General features: G+C 40.4%; 1 protein-coding gene across 2 annotated transcripts in view; it reads right to left on the reverse strand.

Moving 5' to 3' along the window:
* The window catches only part of CPNE8 (copine 8), a 372,256-nt gene that overhangs the window by 46,031 nt on the left and 302,437 nt on the right, over positions 1–23,788 (reverse strand). For both annotated transcript variants that reach the window (XM_073652158.1, XM_073652159.1), the window contains 2 exons: positions 3,668–3,714; positions 1,147–1,328 (listed from right to left, as the gene is read on the reverse strand). In XM_073652158.1, the coding sequence (XP_073508259.1) occupies positions 1,147–1,328; positions 3,668–3,714 (229 nt within the window). The remainder of the gene's footprint in view (positions 1–1,146; positions 1,329–3,667; positions 3,715–23,788) is intronic.

Consider the following 23,788-nt stretch of genomic DNA (forward strand, 5'->3'; position numbering starts at 1 on the left):
GCCCGCTCACCTGGGAGCGCTCATCTGCTACCTGCCTGTTAGCCTACCTGGAGGCTCCGCCGTCACGTGCCGTGACCACCTGCCAGTCCAGAGACTCTTGCCCGCTCACCTGGGAGCGCTCATCTGCTACCTGCCTGTTAGCCTACCTGGAGGCTCCGCCGTCACATGCTGTGACCACCTGCTTATCCTGAGACTCTCGCTTGCTCACCTGGGAGCACTCATCTGCCATCTGCCTGCTAGCCTACCTGGAGGCTCAGCCGTCACAGGTCGTACCTGCCCGTTTACCCAGAGACTGTCCCGGTCACTTGCTGTGACCTTCTGCCCGTTTACCCAGAGACTGTCCCGGTCACCTGCTGTGACTGCCTGCCTGTCTTTCCTGGTCGCCACCCGCTTCCTTACAAGGACCACCCCCTTGTATAAGTTGCTCAGAGGTTCCGCCTCCCAGACCCGTTACATTTACTTGTGTTATCTTTGTCTAATGTTTCAATTTGTTTTGTGATCTGATACATTTAAGTGTGACAAACATGCAGAAGAATAAGAGATCAGGAAGGGGGGAAACACTTTTTCACACCACTGTATATTATATTGTGCCAACCACACCGATGACCAAAAAAGAATTTTGCTAATAGTGACCACAGAAGACAATGTTCACACAAAAGTGCCAAACACAACTATCTAGTAGTGTAAGCTCAACTGTGAAAGATGTGCAAACAGCAAGTCTGTTTTGAGGTGCACAAGACATTCATTGACTTCCGGCAGTGAAATGCACCCAAGATTGTTGCAAAGTGATGTGATCTTAAATGTGTTGTATTTTTCATTAAGTTTCAATTTGTTTGCCATTGTGTGATCTGATTTCACATAAAACAAGAGGTTTTCTGTTGGCAGACGAAAATAATAGTCATGCTGATATTCCCAAATAATGGGTAGGCAGATTGGAGGGATCAACATGTTAATCTCTTATATGAAATGCACATCTGCTATTATAAACATAACATTAGGAAGGTGTAATTTACATATCTTAAACATTCTTCCAATAAGAGCTTGGTTTGGAGGTTTATGTTAATTTTATAAAATACACATCGAATTTAGATGGCCTGAATTTTGATTGTTCTATTATGAAAAAAAAAAGAACAGGAAAAAACTTACCAAAGCAAATTCATGACATACTCTTCCATCAGGTGGCAACTTTGCTCCGAAGCCTAATGCGGGAAACATTTTATCACTGTCATAATCCTGAATAATTTCTCCAACTGCTTTTAGTGCCATGCCATATGCATTCAGCTGATAAGGATTCATATAGTGCAGAGAGGTGGGCTGTGCAGGGTTTCCTGTTTCAGAAAAAAAAGTTTATATATTGGTTATTGCTTTTTTTTTTTCCTTTTAATAACAGTAACTTATTGCAAACAATTTTCTAACAAACAAAACAGCATTCATGGAGTTTTAACTTTCACAAATGCACAGAAGTGTACTATATATATTTCATCTAAGCCTTATAAGCTAACAAATTCATGTTTTACATTAGGGTCAAAGGATCCTCACTTTATCATTTTATTTATGTTTTGATTTTTTAATAGTTTAAAATAATTCCAACAGGTTAACAATATACAGGGCAAAAACTAAAGCTTGATATTTTGGACTGACAGTGCAAGCGAAGGGACTGAGACTTTTTTACACTGACTGGCGCTGTTAGTATGGTTTCTACAAGTAACTTCAAATATACCCAGTAATATAAAAGCATCTGAAGCCAACTGAAATTTACATCATGGCATTAAACAACTGCATTTTAAAATGAAAAGGTAAAGTATGGCTTCATATTTCATCTCACTCAATAGTCTAGTCTGCTAACCTTAGACTATAAGGCTGTGAGCACACTGTGCGTTTTGGTGTGTTTTCGCGGTGTTTTTTCCATGCGGAAATGGGCCGCTAGGGAATCCTTGTGCGGCCCAGTTTTCCTGTCAGGATTTGCATTGCATTTAAATCTGCAGCATATTAATTCTTTGTGCGTTTTTGCCGCATTTTTCACACATTGACTTCAACTGCATCAGTCAAATCCGCAGCAAAAACGCAGGTATAAAAATATTTTATACCTCAATTGACTCAATTGAAGTCAATGGGTCAAAAATGCGGCAAAAACGCACAAAGAATTGACCGTGGGTCAAAGGCTTTAGCTGATGAGAGACAACTCCTCCCATCAGCCTACGGCTGCTGCCGCTGATGACAGCGAGAGCAGGCATTACTGATGGGTGAAGCAGTCTCATCAGCCGGCGCCTGTGCTCACAGTGTAAAAAAAAAAAAGTTACAATAAATTGATATTAAAATAAAAAACACATTATACTCACCTATTCGCCATAATCCCAAGTGTCCCACAGCGATCGAATCACCCAGAAGAACTCTATACACTGACAGGAGCTGCCGGGAGAGGGGGTCACATGAGTTCATCAGCTGATGATCAGCTGATGAGCTCAGGTGACCTCACTTACTGCACGAGAATTTTCTCACGTATGGGGCCACTGAAGGCTGATATTATTAGCCTCAGAGGGGGGGGGGTCAGTATCAATGGCCCCCTCCCTGGCTATTAATATCAGCTCACACAATTTTTTTCTGGGGTCTTCCTGTAATCTAGCCAGTGAAGGCTAAGCAAACAGCAGTGAGCCAAAGATTTGAGGAGAGGAAAATAAGCGGTACGTCCATCCAACAATGAATAAAAATGAATAAAGCATGAAATAATTTGTATTCATTGTTGGACGGACGTGCCACTTATTTTCCTTTCCTTAAATCTTTGGCAGAACTTCACCAGCAGGACTGGCACCCGACAAACAGATTTCAACTTCCGCATTAGAAGACATGGTGTGGTGAGCTCATTATCCCCCCTCTCTCTTACAAACAGCTGTGAGATGTTATTAATAGCCAGGGAACATCTTTGACTAATGGCCCCTTCCCTGACTAGTAATATTAGCCCCCAGTGGTTGGCTTTCCCTCTGCTGGTTATGAAATTGACCTAGGAGCCCACAACATTTTTTTTAATTTAACTCTTCATTTTATTTCATAAACTGACCCGCAGCATGTCAATTTCTGTAGCGGAGATGCTGAAGATTTTAACCGATTGAAATGTCACTACATGTGGTGGATCCACATGTACGGACAAAACAAGTGCCACATTAGGAGTAATGGGATTAGATAATGGGATTAGGTGTCACTGACACCAAGCCCTAGCTTTAGTAATAAAGAGATGTCTGCCAGACACCCTCATTACTAAACCTGAAAGTAAAGCATTAAATAAACACATACACTGAGAATAAAACACTTTATTTGAAATAAAACAGTCACATTCTTTAATCATTTAAACTAACCCAATATACTCACTCCAGGTCAAACAAAAGCAATGTCCCACATTTCTTTTTTCAAATATCTTTATTTAGCTCCAAAAAGCATTCATTGTCATACAAAAAAAGCTTGCAAAAAAACGCATGCAAAAACGCACATTTTTTTTTCTGCAGCGTTTTTGCTGCCAAGAGACGCAGAAACCTTGCAGAAATTTCTGCAATCAAATACTCACCGTGCGCACATAGCCTAAAGCATTCATACCTTTGTGTTCATATTGGATACTGTATTTTTTGTCATAAATGATTCTTGACAAATATAAAAAATAAAACATTTGCAGACTTACCATTTGATGCTGTGAAGTCTATGGCAACAGTGAAATTGATTTGGGTCCTATAATACAAAGTAACATACGGATTACTTTTTTTTAATTCACTGTGGTTATAGACAGTACAGTAAACAGTATAAGAAAGTACTGATATCTCTAAATTAAACTAAACACATTTTATAAGCAAGTTAAAATAATGAACATTTAGAATTCAGAGGTTTTCTGTATTGTTTTAAAAATTATAGCAACACGCTATGGGGCTAAAAGAAGATATTCTTAGCCAGGTAATCTGCTCCCCCTTCAGTGTTACCATTGAGATGGTCTTCAATAGATAACTATAAAGGGGTTGTGCCACGACACACTTTGCTATTAAAAGCTCCTAAATAGTTATAAATGTTCACAGAAAGTGTATAGAGTAGAGAACTTGAATAAATAATACCATTTTACATATTTGCTTGTGCTCATTTTATATTGTACTGAATAGGAGAGTTTGTGGAAGGGATTAGAAAAAGGTCCATGTGACAGCAGCTGCCTCTCCTTCATTGGCTGAGCCACCGCATCACTGCCTTTTCAGTCTCCTTCCCCACTGCTGTGTTAAAATAGACCATTTTTACTTCCAGCTTGACAGCAATCCTTTGGTGTGTGCGCTCATTATTTCCCCTCCTAAAACTCTCTATATATGAGCAAAAAGGTTGACAGGATTCTGGGCTAGTGACCGTTTTGGTAGTTCGTCAATAAAATAAACTCCATGTAATGTGTGTTTGTGAGAAAGTGATAGGAAAGGAGTGATATGAGATACAGCATGTAGCATGAGTAAAAAAGAGTAATAGTAAAAAAAAAAGTGTGATGTCTGCTTAGCGTCGATAGATGTGTGTATGTATGTTTGTTCATAACCTGAATTTGTTTATAACTTAGGATATGGCTGGCGAAAAAACCTAATAATCACCTCATCGCTAACTTCTCCAGCCATCTTTGGCCTCTTCACTATAGCCCAGGACTTGCGGATGCCTCCAGACCTCAGAGGTCACTGCATGTTGTAGGGTCGAGAATGCAAGATGTGCGCCGTGACCTTAGGTTGTGTAGTGATCCCTGAAGCATGGAGTTGGACGAAAGTCCTGACATTTAGTAAGGAGGCCGGAGATGCACTGCTATACAGTGGAAAGAGGACTGGACGGCAGTAGGGTGACCTAGGGATGGCGAGCAATTAGGTGAGTATTATTTTTCCTTTCATAACTGAGTTGTTATGTAAGTCAAACGTTCGTAACTTGAGGACTGCATGTACCAGAAAAATATATATCGTACTTATACAAGTATAAACTTATTTATCAGTTTGAGACCGAAGATTTCTGGTACATGATATATATAGTCATGGCCGAAAGTTTTGGCACCCTTGAAATTGTTCCAGAGACAAAAAGACAGTGAAAAAAAGCACCAAAAAAAGCAAGAAAATCCTGAACAAACCTCCTGCCAAGAGATCAGGTTTTGCTGCAGAAAAAAAAAACGCTGAAAAAATGCAATGTGTGAACATAGCCTAATTGTTATAGGGCACTCAGGGTATTGTGACTGTCAACTGGGCATACTGGAGACATTATTACTTTCTAGGGGCAAAATCTGGGCACTGTTTTCTAGGGTGTTTGTACAGGGCATTAATATTTTCTAGGTTGCTATTTTACTATTTAAAGGGCACAAAGGAGGCATTTTACTTTGTAAGAGACACAGTGATGCGGATTACTATATGGGCTACTAAGAGGATCCATAATAAGAGCACATACAGCAGCCGCTCAGAATTTTGGTTTCAGCAGGATGAGGAGTTTGTGCAGCTTGGGAATAGATGGGGACGATGCTGGAAATGTGAGAAATCAAATGTGTTTTTGTTGTAATATCCGTAGACGAGTCCTGGCTAGAAGAAGTTGTTGTTGATCTGGGCCAGATGGATAAGACAGGAAAAGTGAACAGCTCCACGAGAAAGAACATCAGCTGCAAGTCACTATCAATAACTGTACTGTAATCTCTTATGTGTTCTGCAGCACTGGTATCTACCACTATATTGTCACTATATGGCTGTAATATCAGTGTTAATCTTTGTATAGAGATTTCAGTAACAGCATTAGTGATCTGCTGAGGTTCCCCCATATCTATGATTAGGGTGCGCCACCGTAGTTGTACACACAGTTACCTGGTTAGGGGCCTACTCAGATGTTTCAGCCAACTTGAGCTGAAACCCTAGCTACAGCAGTTGTGATGAGTTTGTCCTCTGACTGCTGCACTATGCACAGGCAGTGAGTAAATTCTGTGGTCTCGATCTCTGCCTTGGTATAGTACAGCAGTAAGATGACAACTCATCACAACTCCTGCACTGTAGAGAGAAGAGAAAAAAGCTGGTGCCTATTCACTGCCTCCGCTCGTGGCTCTAAGAAGAGTGGTGAAGGAGAGACCAGGACATGTGGAGCTGTGGGGAACAGAGGACATGTGGGAGGAGAGCCAGGAGCATCAGGACGACAGATAGCGACGGCCAGTGGGACAGCTGCGGAAGGAGAGGCAGGGACAGGTGGAAGCTGATTCAGTGCCGCAGGCAGCGGCTTCCTTGTCTTCTCACTCGTTGATGACAGAGCACAGTCCTGTAGTTGTGAGAAGTTTGTCCTCTGACTGCTGTGTTCTACATAGTGTGGCCGAGATCTCTATCACTGCCTGTGCATAGTACAGCAGTCAGAGAACAAACTCTTCACAATTATTGTGCTCTGCACAGCCAGCAGCAGAAGACAAGGAAGTCGCTGCCTTCTTTACTTATTTTTCCACCACAAAAAATAAGTCGGGCGGGAGGGGTATAATGTAATACTGGTCAGCATAACTGATATGGCAGGTGAGAAGAGGAGAAGCTCCTGTGCTGGTGATGTGCTGGGAACGTCACTATCTAAAGGCACTTCATACGTTACCAGCAGATACCAATTTTCAGTCAGCTGTATTAGATCCGGCTGGCTGAAGTGCGTGGAGAAATCCTACGGCATAGCAGAGGCGGCCATTTCAAAGAAGGGGGAACAGCGCATGCTCTGACAGAAGAAGAGGGTTAGATGGACGGACAGAGCGGTCAGTAGTACAAACACTAAGGGGTGCCATATTGAACATCAGAAGTACATATCTTTTAAATGGGACATCATTTTAATACACTTAAATTACAAAAATATTTATTTGCAAGATGTCTGCAGCATCATGTTGTATCGTGGCACAACCCCATTAACAATGACCTCAGGGAGAGGGAGATTGCATCCTCTGTCACTCCATTGCCTCAAAAAACACCTAAAAAACCTCAGTATGCTTATACCCCGAAGCTATGTACGCACTGATTTATTTTCAGGAGTTCAACATCCACAAGTTTTCAAGAAGAAATTGCTTCAGGAAATTCTCCTTTTTTCGGAGGTTTTGAAGAGTAATTTTTTTCCTGAAACTTTTTTGAATAGTTTTTAAATAAATATTTTTTCCCTGAATAGTTTTTTGCAGCCACTGGCTATGTGCACACAGAGTTTTTCGAGGAGTTTTTGAAGACGAAACTGAGGAAACTTGTAACACCCCTGCCCACGTCCCTACATGGCTTCCCATCACCCACCATGCAGGGACACAGACTTACTCACCACTCCGGGCTGTGCAGTGAGTTCCTTGTCCTCTGCTTGCTGTGCCTGTTTCCTGGCTACATGATTAAGGTGCCCTTACGTGCACTTCCTGATTCTTAAAGAAACAGTGTGCGCATTGCTAATGTATGCCCAGCCTATTGCTTGGAGGCACTTGGTATTTAAGGCACCTCCACCTGTTGGGAGGTGCCTGAGCAACATTCTCTTTCATTGTGTTTGTGCAACTACTGAGTTGCCAAGTCCTGTCCTGTTTCTATCTCTGAATCTGTTTCCTGCCACCCTGGGGGCTGAATACCCTAGCCTGAACCTTGAACTTGTACCTGTATCTGATCCTTGCCTGTTCCTGCCACCCTGGGGTCTGAATACAAAGGTCTGTACCCTGAACCTGTACATGTTCTTGTCTGAATTAGGACTAATCCCTGAACCTGTTTGTTTCTTAGGATCTTTTCTTTAAATTCCCTGTGTCTGAACATGTACCTATCTGTAAAACCTGCAGTGTCTGAACCTGTAACTATCTCTAAAACCTCCAGTGTCTGAACCTGTACCTATCTCTAAACTGTTACCTCTGTGCAAGGTTAGTAGTTTGCATGTACTGTACACTTGCTACTTCACTGTAAGTACCTTGTGTGAATCTGGCTCTGTCTGTCTGTGTGAACCTGACCCTGTCTGTTCTATATGAACCTGCAGTTTCCTGCCTGTTCTATATGAACCTGCAGTTTCCTGCCTGTCCGCACCTGCGGTTTCCTGCCTGTCCGCACCTGCGGTTTCCTACCTGTCCGCACCTGCGGTTTCCTGCTTGTCTGCACCTGCGGTCCAGTACCTCTTGCCAGAGACCAAGTTCTTCCTAAAGCTGTTCGCTGAATACCCAGGTCTGAACCCTCTTGAAGCCGTTCCTGTCCGTCCAGTCTGAACTGGGTGCTACCCGTTCCTGTATTCCAGTCGTACCTGCCAGTTACCCAGTTTTTCTTGAAGCTCTTCCTGCCTGTCCAGTATGAATGGTGTCCTACACCTGCCTGCCTGTATATCAGCCGTGGCGGCCTGTACCCGTTTGTCTGTGAATCAGCCATGCCAGTCTGTATACCTCCTTGAGGGTCAGCTGCCATGTGTTCGAGGTCTACCCTGGAGCAGCACTTGGTCTCACCCCCCTGGGCTCTCCTCGGATCACGGCACCGTCAGCTGCTGTGCATCTGAGGGCAGTCTTGGTGTGGCACTTAGTCATGCCCCTCCGGGGTCTCTTTGGTCCACGGCACAGTGGGATTACGATCCAAGCTCACGGTAAACAGTCCAAGCGCAAGGATAACAAAACTCTTCAAATCCTCCTCAAATATGCAAAATCCTCAAAAACTTGAAGGTTTTACACAGTTTTCTTAAAAAAAAAACACTCTGCAAAGAGACTCCATGTGTATATAGGCCACTATTGGCTATCTGCACATTGAATTTTTTGGAACAGAAACTGAATGAAAAATCTCCAAATCCGTCTCCAAATCTCAAAACACCTTGAAAACTTGGGAGTTTTTGATCAGTTTTCCCCTGAAAAATCAGCAAAACGACTCCATGTGCACATAGCCATTTATTGGACAGTGCCTAGTTTCGAAGGTTTCCTTCAAGATTTGCTTCAAAGATGTGACCGTCATTTTCTTTTTCTCCCTAGGTTTTTCAAAAACTCTTTTCAGTATGGGCACATAGAGGTTTTTTTTATGAGGTTTTGAAGCAGGAACTGGGTATGTGCACACGCTATGTCTCTTTCACGCAGATTCCACCCAGAATTCACCTGCAAAAAGTGCTCCATAACATGAACATCGTCCACAGCAATGCATAACGTTAACATAGTCCACAACAATCAAGACACAACAGCATCAATCATCTCTATTTCACTACACATGGAAACAAAAATTGTTCTGCTCTAATGTTGCTACCTTTATAATTAAATTTGCATGAAAAGATTCAGATTTCTAAATTACATATTATAATTTTTCATTTATTTTTTCCCCTGGTGATTCCTTATTGAGGTAAAAGGAGAAGAAGCTAAAATGTACACAGAATAAGGTTCCCATTTATCTTATTAGGCTTTTTAAATTATGGTAGTCAGCATTTGCTCCTCCTGTCACACTACAAACCCATTTGGAAATAGTAAGATCATTCTAAATTATTTCTGTTAACTACTGCAATTCAGTTTTAGTAGCTGTTAAAAGCTGCCAGTATTGATTCATAAACACCGGTAATTTTCAACCTCTGTTGCTATCTTACAGTAATTACTTTTGTGCAGCCATTTTGCAGTTGTATCAGAGCTTCACATAGTGGGATAATCTTGCTTGGATGCCCTTCATAAAATGGTAGTGTGATATTTAGTTATAGTTGTGCTTGAAAGTTTGTGAACTCTTCAAGATTTTCAATATTCCTGCATAAATTTGACCTAAAACTATATCACATCACAGGTCCTAAAAGATGATAAAGAGAACCAAATAAAACAAATGATTGAGTCAAAAATATTAGACCTTGTATTTTCCAAATGAAGAAAATGATCCAATATCATGTCTGTGAGTGGCAAAAGTACAGTGGCTTACGAAAGTATTAACCCTCTAGCTTTTTACCTACTTTGTTATATTACAACCTGTGATTAAATATTTTTGTAATCCGATTTCTGTGTGATGCATCAGCACTAAATAGTATAAGTTGGTGAAGTCAAGTGAGGAAAATATAGAAATAAATTAATTTATGGGATCAAATAACTAAAAATTGGCATCTGCATATGTAGTCACCCCTACTGCAATGAAGCCCCTAAAAATTTCAGGTGCAAGCTATTACCTTCATAAGTCACATGTTTAGTGAAAGGAAGTCCACCTGTTTGCAATCTAAGTGTCACATGGTCTGTCAGTACATACACACCTTTTCTGAAAGGCCAGAGTTTGCAACACCATTAAGCAAGAGGCATCACTAACCAAACAACACCATGAAGACCAAGGAGATCTCCAAACATGTCAGGGAGAAAGTTGTTTAGAAGTACAAGTAAGGGTTGGGTTATAAAGAAATATCCCAATCTCTGATGATTCCCCGAAGCATCATCAAATCCATTATCATCAAATGCAAAGAACATGGTACCACAACAAACCTGCCAAGAGAGGGCCGCCCGCCAAAACTCTCAGCCCGGGCAAGGAGGGCATTAATCAGAGAGGCAGCACAGAGACCAAAGGTAAATCTGAAGAAGCTGCAGAGTTCCAAAGCAGAGAAAACCTTTCCAAGCAGAGACTGGAGTATCTGTCCATAAGACCACAATAAGCTGTACACTCCATAGTGCTGGCCTTTATGGAAGAGTGGGCAGAAAAAAAACCTTTGCACATAAAAATTAAAAGGCACATTTTGAGTTTGCCAAAAGACATGTGGAAGACTCCCTAAATGTATGGAGGAAGGTGTTATGGTCAGAATTTACCTTTTTGGCCACCAAAGTAAATGCTATATCTGGCACCAAACCAACATAACTCATCACCTTAAGAACACCATCCCCATTGTGAAACATGGTGGTGGCAGCATCATGCTGATGGGGATGTTAATCAGCAGCAGACACAGGGAAAATGGTCCGTGTCAAGGGAAAGATGGTGGGAAATACAGGGATATTTTTGAGCAAAACCTGTTTCAGTCTGTCAATAAATTCAGACTGGGATGGAGGTTGAGTGGTTTAAGGGGAAACATGTAAGGCTATGTGCGCACGTTCAGGATTTGATTGCAGAAATTTCTGCAGCGTTTCTGCATTTCTTGGCAGGAAAAACGCATGGTTTGCTGCGTTTTCTATGCATTTTTTGGATGCATTTATGGACATCAATGAATGTTTTTTGGAGCTAAATATATTTGAAAATACAAACATGGGACATCGCTTCAACCCTGGGATTACCGTCAGACCTGGGGTTACCGTCAGACCTGGGGTGAGTATATTGGTTAATTTAAATGATTGAAGAATGTGTCTGTTGTATTTAAAATAAAGTGTTTACTCTGTGTCGGTGTGTTTATTTCACTCTTTACTTTACTCTAATTAGCTTTTAATAATGAAAGGGTCTAATTGACAGCTTGTCATCGCCAAACAAAGGGGCTAGGTGTCAGCTAATCCCATATACCAAATCTTCATTAGCATTTCTATTCAAGTCATTTCTGGGGCAGCTGACAGCTGCTATTTTTAGCCTAGGAAGGTGCCATTAGGCAAACATGTTCCCTGGCTATTAATATCAGCTCACAGCTGTTTCATTAGCTGCTACGTCCTCACGAACAGCAACAAGCTGTGCTTTGAACGCAGCATATTTTTGCTGCATCCAAAACGCTGTGTTCTAATGCTGCACTTGTCAATTCATGTGGATCCACCGCATATAATGACACTTCAATCGGTCAAAATCTGCAGCGAAGACTAGCGTGTCCGCTACAGAAATTGACATGCTGCGGGTAAGTTTGGGTACGTGGTCAAGATCAGGAACCGATTCAGGTTTGAAGCTGCGTATTTATGCAGCTTCAAACCTGCAGCGTCCAGATGTTACAGCATATCGGATGGGATTTCTAGAAATGCCATGTCCACTACGCGTGCATCTGAGGCTGCGGATCACACGCAGACACTGACATGTGGCGCATCATTCAGGACCACAGGACATCAAATTATCTTGCGGAGTCGCTAATCTCCACAACAGAAATTTAACCACTAGACTTTACTGAATGAGGTATATCCGCATGGTTCAGTGAACACATGTGCATTTTGAACGCAGCAAAAATGTGCTGCATCCAAAGCGCTGGTACATCTGGATCATGGGCACATATCCTAAAAAATTAAAAAAAAAATGGCGTGGGCTCCTGCGCCATTTTTATAACCAGCAGAGGGAAAGCCGACCACTGGGAGCTGATATTATTAGACGGGGAAGGGGCCATTAGCCAAAAATGTTTCCTGGCTATAAATAACAGCCCACTGCTGTTTACTTAGCCTTTACTGGCTAGATTACAGGGGCACCGCAGAAAAAAATTGACGTAGGGTCCCCCTATAAAACCTAACCAGAAAAGAATAAACAGACAGCTGAGGGCTGATATTAATAGCCAGGGAAGGGGCCATGGATACTAGCCCCCTCCGCGGCTAATAATATCACCCCTCAGAAGTCCCAGAAATGGCGCCTCCATAAGATGCGCTAAATCTGGCGCTTAGCCTCCGCTCTTCCCACTGCCGTGTAGTTTTGGTGAGTGGGCTAATGAGGTTGGGGTTCACGTCAGCCTTGTATTGGCAGCTGACATGAAGCCCAGGTTAGTAATGGAGAGGCGTCTATAAGACGCCCCCATTACTAACCCCGTAGTAAAGTTTTCGACGCTTTTTCAATAAAGACATGGCCAAAATAAAGTTTTTTATTGAAATTAAATGACATACGGTTTAATAATTTTTTTATTGTGCTCTCAATCCCCGACGTCCTTGCCTCCTGAAAAAAAACAAAAATAAAATACAACCATAACCCTCACCTGTTCGCAGTCACGACGTAGTCCAGATTGTCCCACGGCGATCCGGTTCACTTCTACAGCAGTCACATCAATCACTGATGTGACTGCTGTAGAAGACAGCACTGTACACTGACAGGAGTGTAATCACTCCTGTCAGTGTCACTCCTGTCAGTGTACATGGCTGTGCTGCAGGCTGAGGTCAGGTGAGTTCATCAGCTGAAGATCAGCTGATCACCTCAGGTGACCTCATACTGCATCAGTACTGCGTGGGAACATTATTGAGAAAGTTCCCACACAGCACAGGTGCCATAAACTGAGGTCCCGGAGCTCTCAGCTGATCTTCAGCTGATGAACTTGCGTGACCTTAACTGGCACCGCAGCATTGTACACTGCAGGGAGTGAGAGAGCATGCTCCTGTCAGTGTACCACCGGCCGCAGGGATGATAAGTTATCAGCGGGAGCGGAAGTCGGATGATGGGAGTAGTCTTCTTCCCCGGCCCGGATACCATTCTTTGAGCGTTTTTGCGCTGCAGAAACGCTACATAGAATGGACATGCTGCGTATTTTAATGCAATGACAATCCTGAGCGGAAAGTACCACATCATGGATTGTCATTGCATTAGCTGGCAGACAGATTACCTAGCGTTTTTGATGCATTTCAGAAAAAAAGCTGCGAGCGCATCAAAAACGCTCAGTGTGCACTTAACCTTAATGTTTTGGAGTGGGCTAGTCAAAGCCCAGACCTTAATCCAATTGAGAATCTGTGGTCAGACTTGAAGATTGCTGTTCAGCAGAGGAAACCGTCTAACTTGAAGGAGCTGGAGCAGTTTTGCCTTGAGGAATGGGCAAAAATCCAAGTGCCAAGATGTGGAAAGGTCATAGACACTTATCCAAAGCAATTTGCAGCTGTAATTGTCGCAAGAGGAGGCTCTACAAAGTACTGACTTTAGGGGGGTGAATAGTTATGCACACTGAAGTTTTCAGTTATTTTGTCCTATTTGTTGTTTGCTTCACAATAAAAAGAAAACCAAATGTTCACAGTTGTATGCATGTTCTTTACATGAACTGATGCACACCCTAAAAAAACAGTGAAATTCCAGGTTGTGAGGTAGCAAAACACGAAAAATGCCCAGGGGAAGGGGGTAAAAACTTTAGCAAGCCACTGTATGTAAACCTTTGCATTTAGTATCTTGTGTTACCCTGGTATGCAGCAAGAACAATTTTTGATAAATGTTGATCAGTCCTGTACATCTCCTTGGAGGAATTTTAGAGCAATGCTCACTTTTCGCTTCAACTTTGTTACAGCTTCAACATTGTTATATTGGAGGGTTTTTCCCTTGAATTACTTGGTTTAGGTCCTTCCATAACATTTCTATAGGATTAAAGCCAGTAGTCTGAATTGGCCATTCCAAAATCTAAACTTTATTCTTCTTTACCATTCTTTTGCAGATTGACTTGTGTTCTTTGGGTTATTGTCTTGCTGCATGACCCACATTTTCTTGAAATTCAGCTCATGGATATGTCCTGACATTTTGTTTTAGAATTTGCTGGTATAATTCAGAATTCATTGTTCCATCAATGAAGGCAAGCTGTCCTAGCACAGATGCAGCCAAACACATGCAAACCATGATACCAAACCAATGTGTTTCACAGACAACATTAGTTTTTTATGCTATAATGCAGATTTTGTTTCTTCAAAAATAATTATTTTTATTTAAACCAAGCTCCATTTTGGTTTCATGCATCCATAAGATTGTTTCAATTACCTTTTGGCTTGTCCAGGTGATCTCTAGAAAACTGCAGACTAAGGCTTAGAGCCCACGATGCAGGAATGAAGCAGAAATTTTACTGAACATTTCTGCATCTCCTTGGCAGAAAAACGCATGTGTTTTTTACATGCGTTTTTCCAATGCATTGTATAGGCAAATACGCATGCAGAAACGCACAAGAATTGGTCATGTCCGTATTTTTTCTGCGAGTAAAATCTGCGCAGAAAAAATACAGATCATGTGCACAGAACTTGCAGAATGTCATAGGAAGTCATGGGATAAGGTATGCAATGCGTTTCTGGAGCGTTTATGCGCTGCAAAATACGCACCAAAAACGCATCGTGCGCACACAGCCAAACAGTAATGTTTATTTTAGAGAACAGTGGTTTTCTCCTTGCAATCCAGCCAGGCATTACACTGTTATTCGGTGCTTTTCTGAAGGTGGACTCTTGAACAGCAACATTAACAAATGAGAGCAAGGCCTTTAGCTGCTTCGAGGTTACCTTGGGTTCCTTTGTGATTTTGTAGACTATTAATCGTCTTGTTCCTGAAGTGATCTTGGTTAGTCGACCACTCCCCCAAGGGTTATGATGGTCTTACATTTTCTCCATTTGTACACATTCTATCAGTGTACGAATTGGTAGAGTCCAAACTCTTTAGAGATGGTTTTGTAATTGTTTTTAGCCTCACAAACATTAACAACCCTTCTGACGTCCTCATAAATCCCCTTTGTTCATGCCATGATACGCTACCATAAACATGTGGGTGATGTACAGTACAGACCAAAAGTTTGGACACACCTTCTCATTTAAAGATTTTTCTGTATTTTCATGACTATGAAAATTGTACATTCACACTGAAGGCATCAAAACTATGAATTAACACATGTGGAATTATATACTTAACAAAAAAGTGTGAAACAACTGAAAATATGTCTTATATTCTAGGTTCTTAAAAGTAGCCACCTTTTGCTTTGATGACTGCTTTGCACACTCATGGCATTCTCTTGATGAGCTTCAAGAGGTAGTCACCGGAAATGGTCTTCCAACAATCTTGAAGGAGTTCCCAGAGATGCTTAGCACTTGTTGGCCCTTTTGCCTTCACTCTGCCGTCCAGCTCACCCCAAACCATCTTGATTGGGTTCAGGTCTGGTGACTGTGGAGGCCAGGTCATCTGGCGTAGCACCCCATCACTCTCCTTCTTGGTCAAATAGCCCTTACACAGCCTGGAGGTGTGTTTGGGGTCATTGTACTGTTGAAAAAAATGATGGTTCAACTAAACGCAAACCGGATGGAATAGCATACCATTGCAAGATGCTGTGGTAGCCATGCTGGCTCAGTATGCCTTCAATTTTGAATAAATCCCCAACAGTGTCACCAGCAAAGCACCCCCACACCATCACACCTCCTCCTCCATGCTTCACGGTGGGAACCAGGCAAGTAGAGTCCATCCGTTCACCTTTACTGCGTCGCACAAAGACACGGTGGTTGGAACCAAAGATCTCAAATTTGGACTCCTCAGACCAAAGCACAGATTTCCACTGATCTAATGTCCATTCCTTGTGTTCTTTAGCCCAAACAAGTCTCTTCTGCTTGTTCCTGTCCTTAGCAATGGTTTCCTAGTAGCTATTTTACCATGAAGGCCTGCTGCACAAAGTCTCCTCTTAACAGTTGTTGAAGAGATGTGTCTGCTGCTAGAACTCTGTGTGGCATTGACATGGTCTCTAATCTGAGCTGCTGTTAACCTGCGATTTCTGAGGCTGGTGATTCGGATAAACTTATCCTCAGAAGCAGAGGTGACTATTGGTCTTCCTTTCCTGGGGCAGTCCTCATGTGAGCCAGTTTCTTTGTAGAGCTTGATGGTTTTTGCAACTGCACTTGGGGACACTTTCAAAGTTTGCCCAATTTTTCGGACTGACTGACCTTCAATTCTTAAAGTAATGATGGCCACTCGTTTTTCTTTACTTAGCTGCTTTTTTTCTTGCCATAATACAAATTCTGACAGTCTATTCAGTAGGACTATCAGCTGTGTATCCACCAGACTTCTGCACAACACAACTGATGGTTCCAACCCCATTTATAAGGCAAGAAATCCCACTTATTAAACCTGATAGGGCACACCTGTGAAGTGAAAACCATTTCCGGTGACTACCTCTTGGAGCTCATCAAGAGAATGCCAAGAGTGTGCAAAGCAGTCATCAAAGCAAAAGGTGGCTACTTTGAAGAACCTAGAATATAAGACATATTTTCAGTTGTTTCACACTTTTTTGTTAACTATATAATTCCACATGTGTTAATTCATAGTTTTGATGCCTTCAGTGTGAATGTACAATTTTCATAGACATGAAAATACAGAAAAATCTTTAAATGAGAAGGTGTGTCCAAACTTTTGGTCAGTACTGTATCTAAGAAGCATCATTGTCAGAAGCTCCCTGTCCTCTCCAACAGCTACAGGAACCTTTTTCTACAACCAGAAAAATGTAAAACCTATCCATTTATAATGGCCAAGGACAAGATAAAGATCCCCAACTCGCATCAGGACCACAAGATCCCAGGTACTTTCAGCTGCATCACATCTAATGTAATGTACTTAATTATATGTACCAAATATCCAACTGAGGGATCTGTATGTAGGGGAGACAGGACTAACACTTAGAACAAGGATGAATTGCACACAATAAAAGAAAAAAGAATAAATCTACCTGTGGCCAAACATTTTTGTATTCCTAATCACAGCATCGTGGACATGAAATAATTATTTATTATTTATTATTATAGCGCCATTTATTCCATGGCGCTATACATGTGAAAAGGGGTATACATCGCATTGGTTACTGGCATTACTGGTATTAAAAGGTAACTTCAAATCTCAGAGAGACATAAAAATTTGGGAGTACAAACTTATGACAATCTTTGACACACTCAGGGCAGGAATGAATGTGTTACATGGATTTATGTCTTTTTACATCAACTAAGGAATGTGCTCCTCAGACTATTTGGGGGCATCACAATCATGGACAAGACCTCAATCACAGGACAATAAAACTTTCACACTACTTATTACGAACTGTTCCAATATTTACGGCCACAACTGCTTCTCCCTCTCCCATACTGATAGTTCTGCTTCACGTCACTTGTCTTATCTATCATGTGCCCTGTTTTGTATAAATATATGACTGTTTAGATTTTGTGTTATATTGAGCCTATTGAAGAGACCTGAGTAGTCTTGAAAGCTTGCAATTTGTTACCATCTTTTCAATTAGCCATTAAAAGGTATCAGCCACTGAGAAAAAAAAAAAAAATTGTAACAGCACGAATGTGGTTTATATAATTCTATGCAAAATTTGTGATCTTATATATGTTGGTTGCACAACAAGAAATCTTAAAGTTCGCATTTCAGAACATTTAACTGATATATCTTCTCTTTCTAGTACCAACCGTAATATTTCACATGCCTCTAGGCATTTTATTCAATTTCACCAGAGATCGTGCAGTTCTCTACAGGTCATTGGTATAGAGAGGGTTAAACCTGCATGCCGAGGAGGATATTCTAGACATCGTTTACTCACCATAGAAGCATTCTGGATTTAGAACCTTGGATCCCGCTTCCCAGATGGACTCAATGCACGTTTGTGAAATCATGTTTCATTATTGATTCTACTTCATGTTTCTGTCAGTATATTTTATCTATTTCATGTAACATTTCATGTCAAAATGAATTTTAACTCTTTTCTTGTTCTTTCTCTCTATAATGGTTTTATTGTTTTTTCCATTTTATGTGATTGGCTCACACTAATTATGCATCCTATTCACACTCTCGTGTGACCAAGTATATCGATCTGATTGGTAGTTATTGGATATAATACTATAGTGTGTCATATGCATGTCAGCTTTGACAAAGAACACAGCTCTGTGTTCGAAACGCGTTGCGTTTTTTCCATGTGAGATTCCCAGATGTAATTTGGAAATTTTTAAACTACGCGGATTTGCTTCAATAAATATTTGCACTTTTGGAAGCTGGTTTCTTCAACTTTTTTTTTCATGCAAACACGTGAGGCCACACGTACCCGTGCTTCCTTCCAAAGCCTACAGCAATCAGTTGAGCTGAATCTACTTTCCTCTTTTTTCATCAGCCACTGAGGACTGTCAAATTTTAATATAATTCCAACAGGTGACACAGAAGACCCTGCGCTCTCCTTCTGTGGAGAGTCTATTTACATATTTAATTTCCCAAGGGAGTATTGCATGGCCTAAATGTATCCCTATGTCAACTAGGCATAGTCCACAGGGAGAAACTTTACAACTTAGATCCAAAATTATAAAAATTCAACCTATCAGTCCATAATACAAACTTGGGTCTCATCAAGCTGTTTTTGAAAAATGTGTTCTTGCCTTGTAACTTTCCCATGTTTTTGCACATGTTTAAAGTGTAATTACGGTATGTTATCTGAGATGACTGACAAGTACAGTTGTTAAGATGTTTGGGTAATTTTAACACATCATTAGATTAGTTTCTGGTTTGGAAAGCTAACCATTTTTCAGAAAATTCACTACAGTTATAACTTTTCTACACTGTGAAAGAATTGAGGCTACTGTAGTGAGTCTTTAAAATAGCTTTAGAACGTTTTCATCTTCTATTGATTGTGGCAATGTATACTGCTTATGGCAGAAAAGGCCATATTATTAAATGGTAGTCAGTTTTAAAAAACTGCCAGTAATCAAGCCTCCATGAATCTAGTCTAAGTTAACCCAATTTTCAATAAAGTTTGGATAATTGGATGATTGAATGAGACACTTTTTTTTGGAATTCCACAAAAAAAGTGGTAAAATCTGCATTGTAGCCACTAAGCTTAAACCCAGCCTGAACTAAGGGGCAATTAGTTTTCACACAGGACCAAAAAATGATATATGAAAAAATAAAAATTGGAAAACTGTTTTTTATATTTAGGTTTTGGCTATAGGAGGTCTTTTATTACATTCTGAAGAGTTAAAGCTATTACATATAAAGAAATTACGTGATAGATAAAAGAAGCTAGATTGTTCTTGTCTTAAACAGAAAATTAAAGGTTGTTTTGGAAAGAACTTTGATATACCATGAGCCAGTCTACAGACGGTAGTATCATGTGACTGTTGCAGTTTCTCTATAAAGAGTATCTTTCACCAGTTTTCACAAAATACACTGCATTCATTGTTAAACAGATCTTTTCGAAGTGATGAGGCTAATGAATTTACTTTGATAATACATGTCAGAATTTCAAAACTTTCATTGTTTAATTTTAAAATGAGCCTTTTAAGAGTACAACTTGAGTTAAAATGCTCACTTTAAAAGCAGGATTATACAGCTCTCTGACGTGAATTTTCAAAGTAAATATTCACACCTTACAAGGAATAAAATATCTATTCAAAAATGTATGCAGTCAATATTGTGAAATCCTGTGACAGATCCACATTAAGGACTCCTTTCAGGTAAACTATGAATTTTTACAAAACAATTGTGCAAGTGCAAATACAAAAGAATTGTGCAAATGCAAAAGAATATTTATATATTCTTTGCAAGAGTTTTCCCTGGATGAAATGTGAGCTAAGCTTACATTGTACTTTGTACAACGGACACAATATATTACCCATTTGCCTATTGTCATTATAGCCTGATGCGGTATCTGTGAAGGTCATAAAGCATTTGCAAAGCCTGATCATGTACAAACCTTGCTAAAAGCGTAAAGTGTTTTCAGCAAGTGCGGAGGCCAAGATGTTGCTTGGAAACTATAATCTACTGAGCTATTTTTATGACCAGAAGTCAGAACATAACCATTTCTATTGGCAAACAATCCACATAAAGTGCATGTACTGGACAGGCTTCAATAACGTGAGCCATAGCCAATGTGTTAACCATTTTTTTTTAAGATAGAACATAAACACACACACTAACTAATTAAGAGTGATTTGGCTAATAAATTTAGTTTTTTTTATACAAGATTTGTTATTAAGTAAAGAACACTGAAGGGGAAATAAGGATTTTACTGGATCCACAACTCAAATTCATAAAACAGATTTTTGATACTCTAAGAATTCATTATCCTCCGTGGACTTTCCTTCACATTGAATCAGAAACTACTCGCAAAAAGGTAGCTATGAATTAATAAAATGGTAGAGAGACCTAATGTATTTACTGAATGTTAAGATGGTCATACACATTAGGCCAAAGTTGTCTGAAACCACAGAGTTCTGTAGGACCCGCAGCAATTTAAAGTATAGTGCTCAAGAAAACAAAGGGCACAATTAAGCATAACAGTATGGCCTCAAATCAAACTTCATGAATATCAATCCATCCAGTTAGGAATCATAGGACAGGGAACACCTGATTTGTTTCAAATGAAAAAGACAAATGCACTGGAGAGACAATAACAAGACAACCCCGATAAAGGGAATGGTTTTGCAAGTGGTGAACATAGACAACTGCTCCTTCCTTAGCTTTTCTGACTGGTTCATCTCTAGTTTTGCTAGTGTCCTTATTCCTAATAGTATGAGTCAGTGTCTGTATCCCAACCAGGTTGTACAGATAGTTCAGCTCTTCCAGAATGGCATATCTATATGTACCTTTGCAAGAAGGAGTGTTGTCTCCAAAAACAGTCTCAACAGCATGAAGCAGATACCAGGATATCACTAGAAGTCACACAAGGAGAGCCAGATATGGCTGGAGAACGGCATAAAGCCTGCATCTCTGTACAAGGAGGAACAGCCGCAGCACTGCCAGAGCCCCCAAAAATAACCGTCAATGGACTACTGGTGTGCATGTTTCTGACCAAACTGTCAGAAACAGATTCCATGACAGCGTCATGAGGGGATGATGTCTTGTAGATGGACCTGTGCAAACAGCTCAGCTCTGTTCTACTCAACTGGCAGTCACACAGAACAGCAAAATTAGCATGTCCACTATAGACACCATCATTTGCTTCACAAATGAGAGCAGATTCACACTGAGCACATATGACAGACACGAAAGAAATCAAAATGAAAGAGTCTTTGATAGAGCTAAATGGACAAATAGTTTGGTGTGTGAAATCATGCTGAGAGGTTCACTTTAAGTGCAAAGCAATGCTTATTGCAATGTACAGATATAGGAATTTGGTATATAAAATGGGCATTAATTTTATAATAGTGGATATCAAAATACTAAAATGATTTGTAGAAGATAAATTAAAATAAAAATAACTACATCTTAAAAAACAATGTCAAAAGTTTTGACATAAAATGAATTTGTTACTACTATTAGACTTGGGCGGCTATTCTAACTGCTACTGTGTACTGAAATCATGGGCATCTTCATGCTGCGGCTTCAGGCAACGACTACGCATGGAACATCTCTGTGCATGAGCATTGTAAAGTCGGGGTGACATCACGACATGAACCGCAACCTTGAGACGCACACTCTAGACCGGAATTTTCAGCCAAGATTAGACCCAGGATGCCACTAGAGTGCACGTTGTAAGGTCACAGCGCACCATGCGGCAACCTTACACCACACACGTGCAGGGACGTCCTAGGTCTAGTTGTAGCTGGAAGTCCCAGCCTAGGGTTAAGATAACGAGGCTTTCAGTGCACTGGGGTGGTAAAAAGGGGCACCAAGGATCGTATGGGGGACAGTGAGTGAGGTATTAGTTGTGTTTTATAACTTTTCTTCTACATCTAACTTTTATTATGCGTTATGATCCCTTCAGACCACAAGGGATAATATGAGACATTCAACTCATGGAGAATAAATTTGCTGTAAAAATTGAATATGCTCAATTTGGCGAATTTGAATCTCATCAGATCTGCTCAATCTAGTTAAAAAAGATGCATTAAGAGTGTGTTGTACAATAATGTGTATATAAGCAGAAAAATACATGTGACTGCCATTTGGCATTGTTTTTCAGATGATAATCTGTTCTAAAAATAATCTGATATACTTCAGTGAGCATGTCAAAATGATTAGTATATTAATAGGCTAATCACAAAGTTGATGATTCAAAATGAATTACTGGTACTGCACACTAAACAGGTTACAGGAAGAATACAAATCTACCATAGTAGTTTATTTTTGCTATTTTTTGGGGGAAAAAATAAATGTTTATCTTAACCAATCTTGCTTATAAATCCTAGTTTCCATATACAAGAATGTACTGTACTTCAGAGTGAATACTGATTGATTCTTAATTCTTATCTTTTTAGTAATTACAGCCAGTAAATTGAAATATTTTAAGCTGCAGAATTTCATGTTAAATGAAGCAATAAATAGACTTCAGTCTACTGTGGAAAAATAGAGAATTAAATCTTTAAGAACTTGTATTTAAACACATCTTTGCTGACATATTATGGCTAAATGGCTTGTAATATATGAATCTATATTTAGAAACATATACAGGTGCATCTCACTAAATTAGAATATCATCAAAAAGTTAATTTATTTCAGTTCTTCAACACAAAAAGTGAAACTCATGTTATATAGAGACATTACAAACAGAATGATCTATTTCAAGTGTTTATTCCTGTTAATGTTGATGATTATGGCTTACAGCCAAAGAAAACACAAAAGTCATTATCTCAGTAAATAAAATACTTAAAAAACACCTGCAAAGGCTTCTTAAGCATTTAAAAAGGTCTCTTAGTCTGTTTCAGTAGGCTCCACAATCATGGGGAAGACTGGTAATTTGACAGATGTCCCGAATGCAGTCATTGACACACTCCACAGAGTCCCAGAGTTCCAATTTTCATTTGGGAATGAAGGTCCCAGAGTCTGGAGGAAGAGTGGAGAGGCACACAATCCAAGCTGCTTGAGGTCTAGTGTAAAGTTTCCACAATCAGTGATGGTCTGGGGAGCCATGTCCTCTGCTGGTGTAGGTCCACTGTGTTTTATCAAGACCAAAGCCAGCGCAGCCGTCTGCCAGGAAATTTTAGAGTACTTCATGCATAATTCCCCTGCTCCTATGTATGCTGTCTGCTAATGCTCTGCTGACCCGTCTCTCTGGTACATGCTCCGCATAATTCCCCTGCTCCTATGTATGCTGTCTGCTAATGCTCTGCTGACCCGTCTCTCTGGTACATGCTCCGCATAATTCCCCTGCTCCTATGTATGCTGTCTGCTAATGCTCTGCTGACCCGTCTCTCTGGTACATGCTCCGCATAATTCCCCTGCTTCATCTGTCCCACTCCAATCAATATTCACATATGTTTCTTCCTTCCCCACTATCTACCTTATCTGATTTTTAGAGGTGTTAAACTGCAGAGACTTGCGTCCTGGCTCTGTCTTTGATCACC

The sequence above is a fragment of the Phyllobates terribilis genome, unplaced genomic scaffold (assembly GCF_046119375.1).
Source record: "Phyllobates terribilis strain yellow unplaced genomic scaffold, ASM4611937v1 Scaffold_11__3_contigs__length_659146591, whole genome shotgun sequence".
Taxonomy (NCBI): domain Eukaryota; kingdom Metazoa; phylum Chordata; class Amphibia; order Anura; family Dendrobatidae; genus Phyllobates; species Phyllobates terribilis.